The 16,516-nt window shown below is 40.8% G+C and overlaps 1 protein-coding gene across 1 annotated transcript in view; it reads left to right on the top strand.

Moving 5' to 3' along the window:
- The window catches only part of LOC122769436 (cAMP-specific 3',5'-cyclic phosphodiesterase 4D), a 36,377-nt gene extending 25,844 nt beyond the window's left edge, over positions 1-10,533 (top strand). The window contains exon 3 of the mRNA XM_044025956.1: positions 10,291-10,533. Coding sequence (XP_043881891.1) covers positions 10,291-10,533 — 243 coding nt within the window. The remainder of the gene's footprint in view (positions 1-10,290) is intronic.
- Positions 10,534-16,516: the final 5,983 nt, after the last annotated feature.

Raw genomic sequence — 16,516 nt, 5'->3', positions numbered from 1 at the left:
AGCAAAGAGCAACAACCTCATGATAAAGCCGACACAATAACGGCCGTCTTCTTATCACTGATTTGCCAGGCCAAGTGCAAACAACATTAATTGTTTTTGGGGGGGCTACTGTTTATCTACCTTTTCTTTATTTATTTCTGAGGCCATGGAGCAATCTCCTGCATATTTGAACCATGTAATTAGATTAGCAGGGACCTCCATGCAATTGGGACACAGTCAGGCACTCTGGGAAATTATGTTTTTTTTTTTAGCAAACCTGCCAAAACTGGGTCAAACTAGTTTTATCTCTCTGGTCTCTGTGTTCTCGTCAGATTGTGTCAGTCTTGTCTCTAGTCTGCGGGAAGTTTGCACACGGAGACAGTCACGTTGGTAGACAAGTAGACAAGCTTGATATTTATTTATTTATTTATTTATTTATTTATTTGTTTGTTTGTTCGTGTCCTCTAGAAATTACCACTCGCTCGTCATCCTAATTTCACAGCCTGTTGACTGTGTTTAAAGTGTTATTAATCTTGCATGAGGTGTGTGGCGGCGTGCAGGTGGAGTTGATGCATGAAGAGAGGTGTGTAAACTCTGCCTGGGAAGGTTGACATGAAGGATTCATGGCGGGATGAATCTGGCATCCTGTTAGTGTCAAATTCATTCAATTCCACTTTACGTTTATGGATGACTGACGCCATCCTTCTCACTTTTTTCTCACTTTAAAACAATCCTGACTACTACGGTGCTTGACTGTGAGTGGATAAAACACACCACAAGTGGGCTCCACTCTTTAAATTACAGAGACTTGACCCCAAATCTTCTTTATGTCCTTTATGAATAAAGTCATAATCTTTGGAGAATATCAAGAATCAAGAAATTGTATCGTCATTATGAGGACATAAGGAAATTTTGCAGTGGCACACAAAGGCACACACTTAACACTTAACAAAACACTTAAATAAGATACAACAAAATGTGAAACACAACTAAATATAATATAGTTAATAAATAAAGTTGTAATATGAGAATAAAGTCTTAATATTATGAAAAAAAGTTAAAATAAATAGTCTTAATAGTCTAATGAGAGTAAAGTCGTAGTATTATGAGAATAGTCGTAATCTTATGAAAATAAAATCGTAATCTAATGAGAATAATTACGTAATATTATGAGAATAAAATCGTAATCTAATGAGAATAGTTACGTAATATTATCAGAATAAAATCGTAATATTATCAGAATAAAATCGTAACATGAGAATAAAGTCGTAATATTATGAGAATAAAGTCGTAACATGAGACTAAAGTCGTAATATTATGAGAAAAAAGTTGCAATATTAGAATAAAGTCGTAATATTATGAGAAACAAGTTGTAACATGAGAATAAAGTCGTAATATTATGAGAAAAAGTTGTAATATGAGAATAAAGTCGTAATATTATGAGAAAAAGTTGTAATATGAGAATAAAGTCGTAATATTATGAGAATCAAGTCGTAACATGAGAATAAAGTCATAATATTATGAGAAAAAAGTTGTAATATGTCGTAATATTATGAGAATCAAGTCGTAACATGAGAATAAAGTCATAATATTATGAGAATCAAGTTGTAATATGTCGTAATATTATGAGAATAAAGTCAGCGCCACATTATCTTTAGCATCAGGACATTTGAAAAGATTGTGAAGTTTTAAGTTTGGAGTTTGTTTGGAAGAAAGAATCATCTGTTTTTTTGGAGGAGAAATTGTTTTGTTGTAGTCGTTATTCATATTGGCCGATATTAGCGTGTTCTTGTGGAAATCCGATAATTAATTATGCAATATGTATCAGAAAAATTGCAAGTAGATATCTTACCCAGATTGTTCTTGTCTGATGATAATGAGAAAATGAATAATATATTACGTTTTATTTTATTTTTATTATGGGCCAATAAATCTTTGGTCTCAATATTATTACTTTGCATGAATAGAGAGAGAGTGAATACTTTTTCACGATTATTCAGCACATTTCCCTGGATGTGTTGCTGAACTCTCTCTCTCGTGCTCTGCAGCTCCATTGTCCGTGTTTATTTCAAATTCCTCACTGGACACTGACCTGTGCATTTTTGCCCCGGAGCCAAGGAACACGGTGGTTTCTTCTCCTGCCTCGGGCGAATAGATGGAGGGGCTCTTTAAAACAAATGGATTCCTTTCTTTCACCTCCATTGTGACACATCCGTAAACTGTTGTTACTTCTTTATCACCTGTCCGGCTATTTTTCAGTCTTTCCTCGCGTCTCATTTTTCTCACTCTTGCTGCTGAGATAAATGGGAGGAAAGAGGATGTGGCGTCGTTGTACTCACCCTCTGTGTTTGTTTTGCTTCTTGCCAACATCTTTCTGTCGTGCTGGGAAATTGGCCACTTTAGCAACCTTGTTAGAAACATAGGTGTTTTATCTGGTGTGTACTCCAATCAGTCAGAATTATTTTGATTGTGTGTGTGTGTTGATGTTGTGAACGCTCAAGGGCTCATGCAAATGTGAACGGAGATGTAAGAGAAAACATCTCATGTCTTCATGCATCCAGGAATGTAAAACAAGTTACAGCAGCAGATGCAAGGAGATGTTCAATAACCTGCAGAGCTGTGTGTAAATTCAATTTTATGCATGGACAGTCAACATTTCATACATGAATGTGTGATGCAACTGAGGTTTTCTGATGGTTGAAGGTGAAACTAGACCTTTAACACCTTAGCCGCAGAATGTCCTGCTTATTAAACCACATAAGTGCCAGTAAAATGCCCTCCGTATAAGTGATTTTTGACATTTTTTCCAGAATAACTTTGAATGTCTGGCAGTTATTTACAATGTTCTGCACACATAATGGAAATTGATTTTAGAGGAAAAACACTGCCGTTGTACATGAAGAGCAGATTTGAGTCTTTGTCACAATGTGCAAAAACAGGGCAAAAAAACGGGCATTTTTCCAGCTCCCTCAAACACGCTGATTTGCCGGCTTCCTGCAAAAGTGGGCTTTCAGAAACCGTTGCAGTTTGTCCGATTGCACAAACGTAATTGCGACAATGCAAAGTACACTTGTGCAAACACGCCATTGTCGATACACCCGGTGTTAAAGGGTTAAAGAAAGGGAAAAATCATTTAGACAGTCTTATATATGGTTTACAATATAATATAATCCCACAGCATTGTAATTTTTTCCCCTGCTAACTGTGAAGCTATAACATCAAACCACTAAGGTGCTGTAAAATAAAAACTGAACACAGACATGTCGTTGTTTCGTTGTTAATGCCATTTTCCAAGCCCAGTGAGTTGATATTCATTCTACTCCAGTCCTCCACCGTTTTATTTATATTGAATATTCTATTGTACAGTATGTCTTCAATGCAAACCACAGTCCCTGTATGTATAGACACCGTGAACCTTGGTATCAACCTTTCTCAGTGGAATTATTTATGATGTGGATTCAGTATATTTTCCCCAGACACTGTCCGCTACACCCTCCTTTTTCTGCACGCCGTCCTCCTGATGCACGTGAAATCAGGCTGTGAGCACTGTGTACCTTATAGGAGATGAACTGAGTTAATTTTTATTACCCCACAGGACACTGTGTTTTACGGCTATATGTGAACCACCAGATCAGGCAGTTAAAACCACACAGGCTGGCTGTAAATACCAGTAACTCCTGCCACGCTGGGTTGTTGCAGCAACCCTTTTACTGAGACGGCATCTGCCAGGAAAAACCTGTGACTATCATTTGAATTTCAGACTGCTGGGTAACATGATCTTCAGTACACAGCCACCGATGTTCAGGCAGACGAGGGTTATAGGAGACAAAAAAACATAAAACCTGTTTCTCTCTGGTTTGTTTCAAATATAATGTCGTCCTCCAGAAAGACTAAAGCTGCTTCTGTACTGGCAGATAAATGAAAGGACTAAATTGTTTTTTCAACCAGGTGATTTACTGCATCTCCTCCAATAGCAATCTTTCTTTTTCATCTCCTCTCTCATAGCCCCACTTCCCCTCCTCTCTTTGTCTGTGTTGACTTCTTTCCCATTCTCTTTTCTTGTCGCTCCTGGGCTTTACCCTGAATTCATTTAAGATTTATTCTCTGATAAAACTCAATTGTTAAATTCAGAGCGCAGAGATGAATGATGGCTCTGATGATGAAGGGCTGGTTGCCCCCTGGCATGAAGTGAAGATGGCTCATTCCCTCGGTTTAATCTGAGGCACGGAACATTTCATGATTGTCGCTGTTTTGTTCGGTAGCTCGCGGTGGAGTGGTGACGGTGTGGCATTTAGATCCTGATCCTGATCCACGATCAACACGCGTGCTTTTTTAAACATGTTATCGTCAATGAATAGATTTAATCTCAGATTGGAAAATGATGTCATACACAGAAGTAGACCGATTCAGTTGATTGATCGGGTTGATTTTGCCACTTATTAAATGTTTTTATTGAATAGACTTTTCGTTCACGTACTCACATTAAAGCAAGTGTTTATTTGCCACAGCTTATTGATGACCAATGAATGTTGAAATTCATTTATAACTCCTACATACATTTACTTTTAAATGACTTGCGTGCACTGCAGTGCGGACATAAAATGCAGATTGGAGCACTACACCACAAGAGCTTGTTTCATATTTACATATTCATTGATTTATTTACTTATTTATTTAAGTCGGGCAATTTTGTGGATCATTTGTTACGGGGGGAATTATTCATTTTCTTTTAGGGCTTCTCCGTCTCTCTGGAGGTCGCACACAGCCGATCACCTGCTCAGTGATCTGCATACTTGATTTGGCAGAGATTTTGTGATGCAGCGCTCCCATTTATCCGGGCTTGGGACCGGCACAGGGAGGACTACGCTGGATTTGCGCCGCCTGATTTAGGGATTTAGGGGAACTACCCCATCTGTCGCGATTCAAACCAGCAACTATGGAGAGAAAGAAGTAAATCTGTTGACTGTTGAAAAAAAAAAAACTGAAAGCATTTGACCTCCAGTGACATAATCATACAGCATCAAACACCAACTCATTTTCTCGTGAGTCTAATGGAATCAGATTGCCTCAGGTAATGATCTGACACTCAAGATAGTGTCACGATAAGGAAAAGACAAAGAAAGACGTGTCGACACGTGCACTGCATGCTAATGTACTGGCTGCAGCAAACAACTGACCAGGCTTAGGTCTGGTCCAGACGCAGTTTCCACTATGAACTTAACTTTAACAAAATAATTTAAAGGCCAAACAACATCCAGTTAATGTTTGGTGCCAAGTTAATCTCTCCAAAGGTCAACAGAATAAAAGGAGCTAATGAAAAATTCAGCTCATGAAAAAAAGGATATGGATCCCTGTTTGCGTTCAAAAGTGGGAGTAACTTCCAAATACCTTTAATCACTGATCCCCTGAGGGGATACTGTTCGATCCCCAGTGAAGAGGGATGCAGAGTGGGTCGCAGCGACACAACATTAGAAAGGTGGATCAGTTTAATCACGCTATCAATGCCTGTGCTGAACCACCAGCATATCTAATCCCGAGTATCTCGTCATAAAAAGCCGCAACCCCCAGCAGAACAATCCACATGCATTTGAATTACCATCACAATAAAAGCACAAATCAATGCCGCGTGTGAACTGTGCTTTTTCAAGGACTGCAAGGTGCAGATATTTCAGTTGCTATAGCGTGTGCGGTTCTGCTGTCATGATCGGGATCAAAGCTGACGGTGGAAGCAAACTTTTCTCTACACCACCTCCTCCACCTCTCAGGGTTGTGCAAACACATGTAAGCCGAGGGGCTCAAGTCAGCGGAGAGGACCCATTTTGCATTGATTTTTGTTTTGACTCGCTCAGCCACAAAACCGCATTAAATGTCCACTGAAAGCACATCTTTCCAAAGTTAATGAAGTACTTCTTCACTAGACGACATAGAGGTTATTACTGTGTCACAAGGCTGATTTATAGACCCGAAGTGTTGCTTTACCTACGCCGCACAATTTGAAATCTCCCAAGAAAGACTGTTGGAAGGTGTTTTTTCCTGACCTTTACAGTTTTTCGTGAATGTGTTAATGGCTCTATTAACTGAAGTCTTTGGGATTTGCCACTGTGTGGATGTCTCTCATATCATATCCTCTCATTATAGATGTTATTTCATCCCTCTGTTTTCCAAAATGACTTGCAAACTGCTGCGTACATACAATACAAAGGGAGGTGGGTGTTTTTTTTCATCGTTATGACAACTTAAAATACACTCACCTGCCTTATTATTAAGTATACGTGACACCTGATCTTCTGATGCCCTAAGGCCGTCTTCAGACCTCAGTGTTTGTCTCATTGTGCATTCAGAGATGATCTTCTGCATACTCTCAGCGAGTCACGTTTGCTCACGTGGTAATTCCTCTTTTCAGAAAAAAAACGGACATGTGCAATCTCTGAAATACTCTGAGAGCCGTCGGGAGCTGTCACAGGAAAAGGACTCCTCGCTCGCACTATATCTCTGCTTTTAGTAGTAATTGTAGATAATAATCTGTCGTCGATAAAGACGCCTTTTTTTTCCTCCTGTCGTGTCGGTCTGTGGTTTGCCGGTGGCACCTGTGCGGCTTGAGTGCAGCGGTGGTCTGAAATCTCTCTGCCCAGTCTTCACTTCAACTGTTTTATGATGTTTTCTCGCTTTAAATCTGCATTCTGTGGGTTTTTTTTCCTGTCTCTCTGCACTGCTGGTGCACAATTAAGAAGCGCAGAACGTGAATATCCTTTTTTGAAAAGATTCTTACATGTTAAATTTGTTATATCTCTGTTTTCCAAGGGCAAATGACCGGTTCCTAGAGCTGCAACTCACGATTATTTTCATCATCGATTCATCTGTGAGTTATTGTCACGATTAATCCAGTTATCGTTGGGTCCGTAAAATGTCAGAAAATGCTGAAAAATGTTGATCAGTGTTTGTCAAACCTGGGAACGATGATGTTCCCGAATGTCTTGTTTTGTCCACAAACTAAAAATGATTCAGTTTGTAAGGATTCCTTTGTTATATGAGCAATAATATAGGAGCAAAGAAACCAGAAAATATTGACATTTCAGAAGCTAAAACAATCAGGAATCTTATTATTATCATTCGTTTAGTCATCGATTAAGAGTAGTTGTTTCAGCTCTAATATTTCCGCTGCATGTTGTGAGCGTGGTGCTCTGCTGTTGCGTTGTCAGGAGGAGACACTCCACTGTTCGACCCTTGCTTTCGATGACTTGAGCTGGACTGCTTTTTTTGAGAAAGCACCTCTCCATCTTGCCGCAGCAAAGAGACGGGGGGATGAACTTGTCTTTTACACACCGAGGCAATTTCACAAAAATGAAAGTCGTGTGTTGTTTTCTGTCCGTGCACTAACTCACTCTGTAACATTCACCCTGAGGCACATCTAACTTTGTCTCCCAGCTACGTAATGGGCCGATTAGGTAGTTGCATTATAGGTGTGTGCAATCTCCACCATCATGACACAAAACAAAGGGACTGTGTTTCTGTTTTTTGTTTTTTTCTATTCACAACATGTCAGCTGCTGACCTGAAGGCTGTCTGCTGATTTAATAAAACGTGACCCTTGGCCCAAACAGTTGGACCCGACCACCTCTGGATTCGCTCATGAAGTACACAGAGAGCATGGAAGAGTCACTGCAGACCAATTAACCTTTCACTGATCCCACTTATCATAAAGAGCCACTTCAGGCATTAGGAGAGACGGCACGACAGCATGAAAATGTAGTGTATAATATCTACAGTGGACACACACACACACACACACACACACATCTGGTTGGTCGTAACCTTTCTATCCTCTCGAGTCTCTCTTTCCTCACATCCATAGTCTTTGCTGTGACTGAAATCACTGTCACGTGTCATCCATTATTTTTCTTCCCCTGTCCCTGTGGCATCGCGTCTATATTCACGTCTGCTCCCTCCGTTGCCCTCTGTCAGACATCATCTACGGCAATGAGTTTAATACAGGTAATTATTTAGGAATGAAAAGCTCCATGGCTTCCTGGATGAAGATTGGCACCTTGATGGATGTGGAGCGGGGTGGAGGCGCGGAGGGAAGGGCGGGAGGCTGGGCGGTTGTTGGGCGCTTGACATGTTTTGGCTGTGAGATGGAGGGTGGAACAGAGCAGTCACGACGGAGAGCGAGAGCCGAGGCAAAACGCGCGACTTTGATTTCTTCGATATCAACTCTCCCCTTATAACTACTTCTTATGTCAACTACACGGAGCCTTAAACTTATGTCTCCACATTAAAATGTCATGATTATACCTCACAATGAGTGACAGATTGGCAGAATGACTAAACCTAAAATAGGCTAAAATGTTGTAACTAAGGTAACATGTCAAAAACCCTTTCTTGAGAACAAAAACATTTGATTCTGTACAAAAAAATACACCCGCACAGTTTTCCTTGCACACACAGACACAGTTTGTTCAATGACAGGGTTAGCAATTGGAAAAAAACCGCGGCGCATACAGCTATACAATGATATTTTGAACTTACTGTACTGGAGGCTATATTATAGTGTTGTCACCTGTAAAGAGCTATGGGGAATGTAGATGTCACTGGTTGAACCTTACTTAACAGGAGAGCATTGTTATTCATGTAGTTTGCAGCATGATTAATGACGCAGAACCTGCCCCAATTCATCACGTCGTCCCACCGGCTCCCTACACACACACGTGTGTGCCTGTGTATTCGAGCGGGACGTGAATCGAAGATAATCCTGGAACCACTCAATACATGCAAATAACTGATTACCTGGGGTAACAGAGAAAGCGCGGAGACTTCAATATCTAAGGAAAGAAATGTTCTTGCGCTGGAGGCAGAAGCGAAAATGTCAATTTGCGCACTAAAATATTCATTTGCATTAGAAAAATATGTTTGGTCATTGTTAAAAGTTATATTGATGTATGCTAGCATTAAAAAAGTTGTGCGGTAGACGCTGAAGTGGAGCAGTCCCGACTTTGTTCTGTCATTAACTGCAGCAGCATCGGCTTTCCTGGAGCAACCGACCACCTGATGTGTTTCCACAGGGTCAACTCTCTCATATAGAATGAATTTCACTCCTCACACTGGTCTCATCTAAGAAGGACATTGCTCTCAGATGGTACTTGCCTCCTGCTGAAATGCTCATCATTAGAGTCTGGTGTCCTCTCTTGACCTGTGTCATATTCAGTTTGATCTGACTCTTTCTTTTTTCTTTTTTTTTCAAGTCGGCGACTTTTGGTTGAAAGTTTGTAACATTCAACTTGTGTGACTTCTCTCATTGTGTTGGATGTTTGTTACTTCTTTAAATGAATTTAACGCCACGCGGTTGACCTTCACAGCAAGGTTAGAACGAAGGCCTTTCTGCATGCCGTTTGCATGTTCCCCCCCCCCGTGTGTGTGAGTGTGTTTCCTCCCACAGTCCAAAAACATGCAACATGGGGATTAGGTAAATTGGGCACTGTCCGGGGTCCTGTGTCGGCTGAGATTCTCACCAGTGGTCGTTGTGACCCTCATGTGGAGGATAAAGTGTTGAACAGTGAATGAATATCCGGTTTAATGATCTCTTATGGCCCACCTGCAATACCTCTAAGGCCACAGCGGGCCCTGGCCTATACTTTGGGAGTCACTTATCTGATGAGATTGCCGTAGTCGCACACACTGTTGGAGGCATTTCGGTTTCTAAAAATAAGGTTTTTTATATCTGTACTGAGACTCACCATTTTTGACCACAACCATAAAAACAGTTGCCAGTGCTTTATCCTGCAATAAATGTGACCTTGATGAAACGCTTTGAGACAATGGTACTTGGTACTTTTGTATCACATTAAGTAAGTTGCGTCAAGTTGTCGAGACGCAATTGAGAATAACACAAACTAATGTTTTTCAGAATTTATTTATCCTGACTTGAATTTTAACCAAGTGCAATTTCCATGCTAAATACATTTTGTACTAGTGATGACAGGATATGACAGTGAAATATAACTTTTTGATGATGAGGTGTGAGGACAAACCATCTTATGGCTCATTAAGAAGCTTTTCTGTGTCTTTCAACATTCAGCTTGTTTCATACAGCCTGACACAGCCAACAAGACCCACTTTTGACATTCAACAGATTAGGCAAACAGAGTCAGAAGTGATGTAAATTGGCTTTTTGGTAACGACAGTTTTTTAACATAATTTGAACTTCTGCTTTCCCTCTCACCATTGTTCATTTTCTCCCATCTCCTTTTGCATTTCCTTCTAAATCTTTGACATGAATTCAGAATTCACCTGCGCTTCAATATCCCTCCTTTTCCAGGTGTCGGAGGATTCATCCATCTCCCCAGAGCCGGAGCCGGCCATATGCATGGAGCCCTTCCTGGTACGGAGGCGGTCTTCGCGTACAGTCCAGTTGCCCCCTCTGGCCTTCAGACAGGCAGAGCAGTACTACTTGGATCGGAAGCAGGAGTCAGACACGGTCACGGTTCCACCACGGCCCACCACACTGCCACTACGCATCCCACCACTCATCGCCATCACCTCTGCTGACACGAGCAGGTAAGACAGTGATGTTTGGCATCGAGTGGAGGGAACTACGGCAGCCTCCACATACAGGAAATGGTGTTGTATTAGTTTGCATCGCCAGTTTGTCTGTTTGAGCTGCAGCAGAAATATGGTGACACACGATGGTGACTTCTGAAAAGCCTAAAGTACATGTATGTGCTATGATACTTTCATGCAAACATTATTTGTCTATAGTAGCTATATTTCATTTCCACCAATAAACCCTCCTACATGTTAGACGCCGCACGATTAAAGGAATACTTCACCAATTTGCATTTAGCTTTGTGTTACTGGAATAGGGCTAGTATTTTTGAGTTGAGAAATATCTTCATTCTTTTCTTTGTTAGGTGCCCAGCAGTGACACTTGGTCCTGTTAGCATAACTGTTAGCAAAGATGGCGGACACTGTTTACATACGAGTGGGTCTAAAAAGTGCGGAATTAGCGTTGCAGTTAACAAAAAAAAGAATGACGATATTTCTTGACTCAGGGGAAACTGAGGTTGGGAAGCACAATTTTTCAAAAAAAACTATCCCTATTCCAGTAATGCAAAGCTAAATGCAAAGTATTCCTTTAACCTTTAGTTATGGTGGCCGACAGGGGCAAATGACCCAAAACACGTGCAGGAGGAGAAACGAGCTGGTAAGTCCCAAAACGCCAGCAAGTCCCTTTTTTTGCTGCCATTTTAGGACTTACTGGTGTTTTGGGACTTTCTGGCGTTTTGGGAAACCACAGCATTTGTGAATATGCAGCTCCTGCATGTGTTTTGGGTCGTTGCAGTGCGTTTGCCCCTGTCGGCCACCGTATGTAGTTCATTAGGAAGTCACATTGAGATTGAACGGTAAATGGTCTATATATTATATATCGCTTTTCAGGAGCAACGTGGCACAACGTGACACATAGGCATGTAGACTAACATAGTTGAAAGACGACTCGCTCTACCACTGAGCTACCTCCGTAAAGTAAAGTACAAGTAAAAGCCCCCACACACAATAGGACAGCCATGGCAACAACAGCAATAACAATAACAATACAGATACATATTTATTGATTCATTTAAGTAATTGCACTCGGCATGTACTACTTTCTGGAGTTTGGAATGAAGATTGTTTCAGGACCAGGGACCATGGTAGTGTGTGTTTGTGTGTGTGTGTGTGTTTCGCTGTGGAATGGGTAAACACTGAAAGGATAGTAGAGTGGACGGTTTAATGGATCGATACAAGAGATGTCTGAAGGAAATAAAGATGCTAAGTACGCACTTAGAGGTTGAAATCAATTTGATTCTTGCGCATGTTTGAGCGTCCACATGATTGCAGTTGCTGCCAAAGTGTACCATGAATATTCATTTGTTTTTATTTTATTTTATTTCTGCCACTTCTACCACCACTTCTGCCAAAGGTCATATTTGCAAGACGAACTCAAAAACCAGTAGATATTTCATCATCCTTCATTTTATTTTGGCAGTTATGACGTTGTTTCCCTCGTTATGCAACTGTGAGCATGAGGACAATTAGGGACACGTCTTGGAGGTGGTTTCGAAGCTGCTTGGATTCTGGCCATCATCATCTGCCGTCCTCTTACATTAGTCTAATGGATGCCACGCTGGTCCAGGACTAAAGTTGCCCACAAAAGAAGTGTAATCTGAGAGGAAATTACCAAAGTTTAAAACAGGCGGGTGGTTAGCACTCTTGCCTTTGCAGCAAGAACACCTGGGTCTTTCTGCATGTTCTCCCCATGTGTGCGTGGGTTTTCTCCAGGTTCTCCGGTTCTCTCCCACAGTCCAAAAACATGGAATATGGGGATATTATGCCTATTGCCCTATGTCAGCTGAGATTGCCATATCTCCCTGTGACCCTCACGTGGAGGAGAAAGCGGTAGAAGATGGATGGATGATGTAAAACCGGCTTATCTCTGTTTGCCACAGCAGAATACAAAGTCCAATCCCATCCCGCAAAATCTCGGCTCCACATCTTGACCAGTGTTAAGATTTCATGCGACTTGCGTTGTTTGTGTGGGGTTTTTTTTTTCTCCCCCCCCAGGAAAATGTTGTCACAGCTAAAATCGATCTGGAATATTAATTTTGTGCTGGAGTGAACAGAATCAAGCAGAGCAACGGCTCAGTCAGCAACGTCTCGATTTGCAAAACAAGGACATTTGTGACAGATAAAGACGGATTAAGATGAAGACGGTTATTAGAAAGCTATTCCACTGTTATTAGATGGTTATGAGGTCGAAGCCACAAGACGAATGATAAGCAAACATGGGTAGAGCAGTTCATACATAAATCATAATATTGGTTGTTCAATATTTTGGTATGTGGATGGAAGCAGTGTGAGAGGTGCTTTGGGCAAGACTACCTGACAAATGTACTGCAAAGGGTCATTAATAGACAGTCAAGTTTCATTCTGTCACCTTTCCTCATAAAAAGCTGAAATGAAATGCTGAATAATTGCCGTGATGGATGGTGATCCGTTCTAGTTTTCATGTCTCACCAAAATCAGATGAAGTGAGTAGGAAACAATGGTGACCTGAAGTAATAACTCAGTTACGTTATGGTTTGGACATGGGTTAGCTGGGTCATGTTTCACATGTGGTGCACTAATAAGATGCAATCCACAGATATCTAAATGATCCCTGACTGGCTGCATGCTCTGTGGAGTGTGAATCATCAGACAACTATGCCAAACGGAGAGTTTGTGTTTGTGGAAAATAAGCAGTGTAATTCACCTTTTTGAAGCATCATAAACAGAACCGCAGCGCGAGAGGAAATTATTGAGCAGATCACCTGTTTCTGGATTTGAAAAAACACATGTTTTTCTTTTGTTTTTTTTTACTGGTTTGACAAATCCACAGTGTTATGTAACTGTAGTCACGTGAATGTCATTTCACAATAATTATCAAAGCCTTTGTATGAGATTTTGTCTCTCGCAGGCTGCAGACTTTAAAGTCTCAGCTTAAGAGGCTACAACAGCTATTTATTTTCTTCTCTTTGATGGCAAAAAGAGAATAAGAAAAAGTGAGTACAAAAGATAAAAAACATGTTCAGCACTCACAGTCTCTGTGGGCTTGGAAATCATGACCATATAACAACGGAGAAACGAATCACACCCCATCAGAGTTGCTTCGGATGAGATTTGGCAGGAAACAGCATCAGGACTCCAACCAGCTTGATTCTCTGAGGGGAGACAGAAACAAACAAAGCAAACAGCATTCTGTATCGAAGGCTGCGCTCCAGCGGGGAAGTCATAATTTACTCCCGAAATAAAGTCACGAATATTTAGTGGTCAAACTGATCTGCCTGTGTCTGGAAAATCCCCATTTCACCGGGTTAGCACTGTGCACGGACGCAAATGACAGGGGTCACTTGTCAATCAAAGAGAGAGCCACACTCCTCTTCCCCGTCTTTGATCACGATGGCATGCTTCAAAAGGGCCCCGTATCCCTCTCATCACCCTCGCACCGCCTGCATAGCACCATGCAATGGCTCATCGTGTGCCAGATGAGACAGAAGACACATCACTCTTACTTTTTCCTGCTTTGTCCCTCTGTCTTGCTCTCTCTGTTTGATGGGACCTGCGGTGTCTCACGGAGTGAATAAACAAAAGACAGAGAAAGAGTGAGGATCGGTGTATTAATAAGGCCCGAGCTTGTTAACTCGGCTTTAATGAGATAATGTGTTACAAGACGCGGTGGACAGACTTTAAAAACAAGAAGAAAGAAAATGGTATTGACTTGGAGACTTCTTTGTGGGGAAAGGAAAAAAGCCAGTGACGCGTGGCTCTAAACTCAGTAAGTTACAGCGTCAATCATATACAGTCTGCATCACATTTATTAGACCACCACGTCATGTGAGGTTTGTGCCACAGCTGCTCTAATTCACTGGCATATGGTTCATACACCAGTATGTAAAAGCTCTTTTTGTCACTATTGACAGTTTTTCCTTTATACAAAACAAGTGGGAGTTACATTCAAAAGCAATCTGTCCATGTTCCAGGTTTCTTCTACTCAAGCTCAGCTAACTTTCCCGTGGTCTTTGTCGCTCTTCTGCTCTTGAATATTGTCCATTTTTCTTCAAACTGAGCTTCCTGTAGCCCCGTAAGCAGTGTGTCATCTTTTCAATTATGTAGATTTCCTCTACGATCTGTGTCTGAGTGTGTGTGTGTGTGTGTGTGTGTCTGTGTGTGTCATTTACTTTTTTATGACCAGTGGTCTAAACGTGTCAAGCACTGTATGTATACTAGAAGTTGATTCTTGTCCGTCTTTGTCTCTTACTAAACATACTGTAGTCAATAGTGAATCATTTCTGATGATGTCTGACATTATAACTGTTAGCACACTTTTACATGAACTTCAGTAAAGGGCAACTAATCCTCAAGAGTGCAACTGTCCTATCTTTGAAAATCCTGTTACAGTGGATGGAGAAGTGTGGTGTAATTTGATAAAGGCTCGGTGTAAGGGAGACAAAAGCAGTGCAGGCCTTCCACCCTCTCCACTACCATTTACAACAATATTGTAATATTTACTTTTAAGAGAAAGTGAGTGAGTGCTTGCTTGATTACATATACTGTATATGACTGTTTGGATTTATTGCAATTTGTTCCAGATTTGACTGCCTTCATAACGAAAACACATTAACCATTAAAGGTCGAAAAACAAATGGGCTGTAGGAGGGGGAAATGCGTCATACGGAGAAATGTCCATACCTCTTAACTTTGCTTCAAGCTTGACTCATCTATAATTCAGCGCAGCAGTGACAAAAATAATATATAGTTGTGAAGAATAACAAAAGAAACCATGTGCTCCACTAAATGTCTGAGTGAGTTTAGTGACATTAAATGCAATATTAATCCATGTGTGATGGAGCGGCACAAAGTAGTGTATTGTCATATGTGAAAACAATCGTCAGTGATTGTGTTTAATCTATAATGAGATTAAACCACAATTTTTGACATAAATTATATCTTGCGGCGCCTCAAAAAAATAACTGATTGTGTTGCAAGTCCCGATACGGCCTGATTTTTGTACTATGAATAATGTAAGAGTGGTAAATAATAAACAGGGCTTTGTGTTGTTTACATGCACATAAATGTAAACAAATGTCCTTTTGTTTTTAATTATAATGAACGAGCGCAATTTTAAAAACTGCATGACAAACGAGGCCTCATGAATAATTAGCAGCGCGTGGACAAATCAACTAACTCACGGACACTCGCTAACAGGAAGTGACAAAGTGTTCAAATGTAAATTTACACTCGCATAGACTGAACACACACACACACGCACACACACAGTGCTGGGAAAGATAAATTCTAGGTTAAAAGAAAAATAGCAGTGCAGTGATATTGCAAATTCTAAAATGCCAACCTAAGGGCCATAGATACTGACTGGCCACTGTATAAGTTACTCACAGGACAACTAAATAAAGTGGAATGAGTGGTCTTCTGCTGCGCTCAGAGACGCAGTGTCATGTTTCTCATGAGCAGTTATTTGAATTACCGATTCTCCTCCAATCTCTGGGATCAAAAAGGACCTTGAAGATCGCTGCTCACTGGATATTTTCTATTATTTGGACCATCCTTTGTAAACACCGGAGATGGTTGTGTGTGAAAATCCCACTTGACCAGAACTCGTCCGACACCATCACCAACCATGCCACATTCACTCGCTTAAATCACTTCATTCTGATGCGCGGACATTTCTGTTGACAGCAAGTTAACCCTTAGTGCTCAGGTGCAGCCTTGGTAAATAACACACAACTCCTTATATGGACATCCTGGGGTGATGAGTGATGATTCATTTTATATCACATTGTTTAGTAGTGATATAAAATAGCAATAATTGTGCAGAAGTCACAAAATTGACCGTTTTTTTCTTTATTTTTTTGTTCAGAAAAATTAGACAAGCGAAGTTGGCATATGTGACATATTTCCAAATTTCACAAATTGAGCACTTTTTGCTCAGGTGTGTTTATATAGTTGGTCAA

Source organism: Solea senegalensis, linkage group LG5, assembly GCF_019176455.1.
Source record: "Solea senegalensis isolate Sse05_10M linkage group LG5, IFAPA_SoseM_1, whole genome shotgun sequence".
NCBI classification, from domain to species: domain Eukaryota; kingdom Metazoa; phylum Chordata; class Actinopteri; order Pleuronectiformes; family Soleidae; genus Solea; species Solea senegalensis.
The sequence above is the reverse complement of the archived record's forward strand: the minus strand, read 5'-3'. Positions and strand labels throughout refer to the sequence as shown.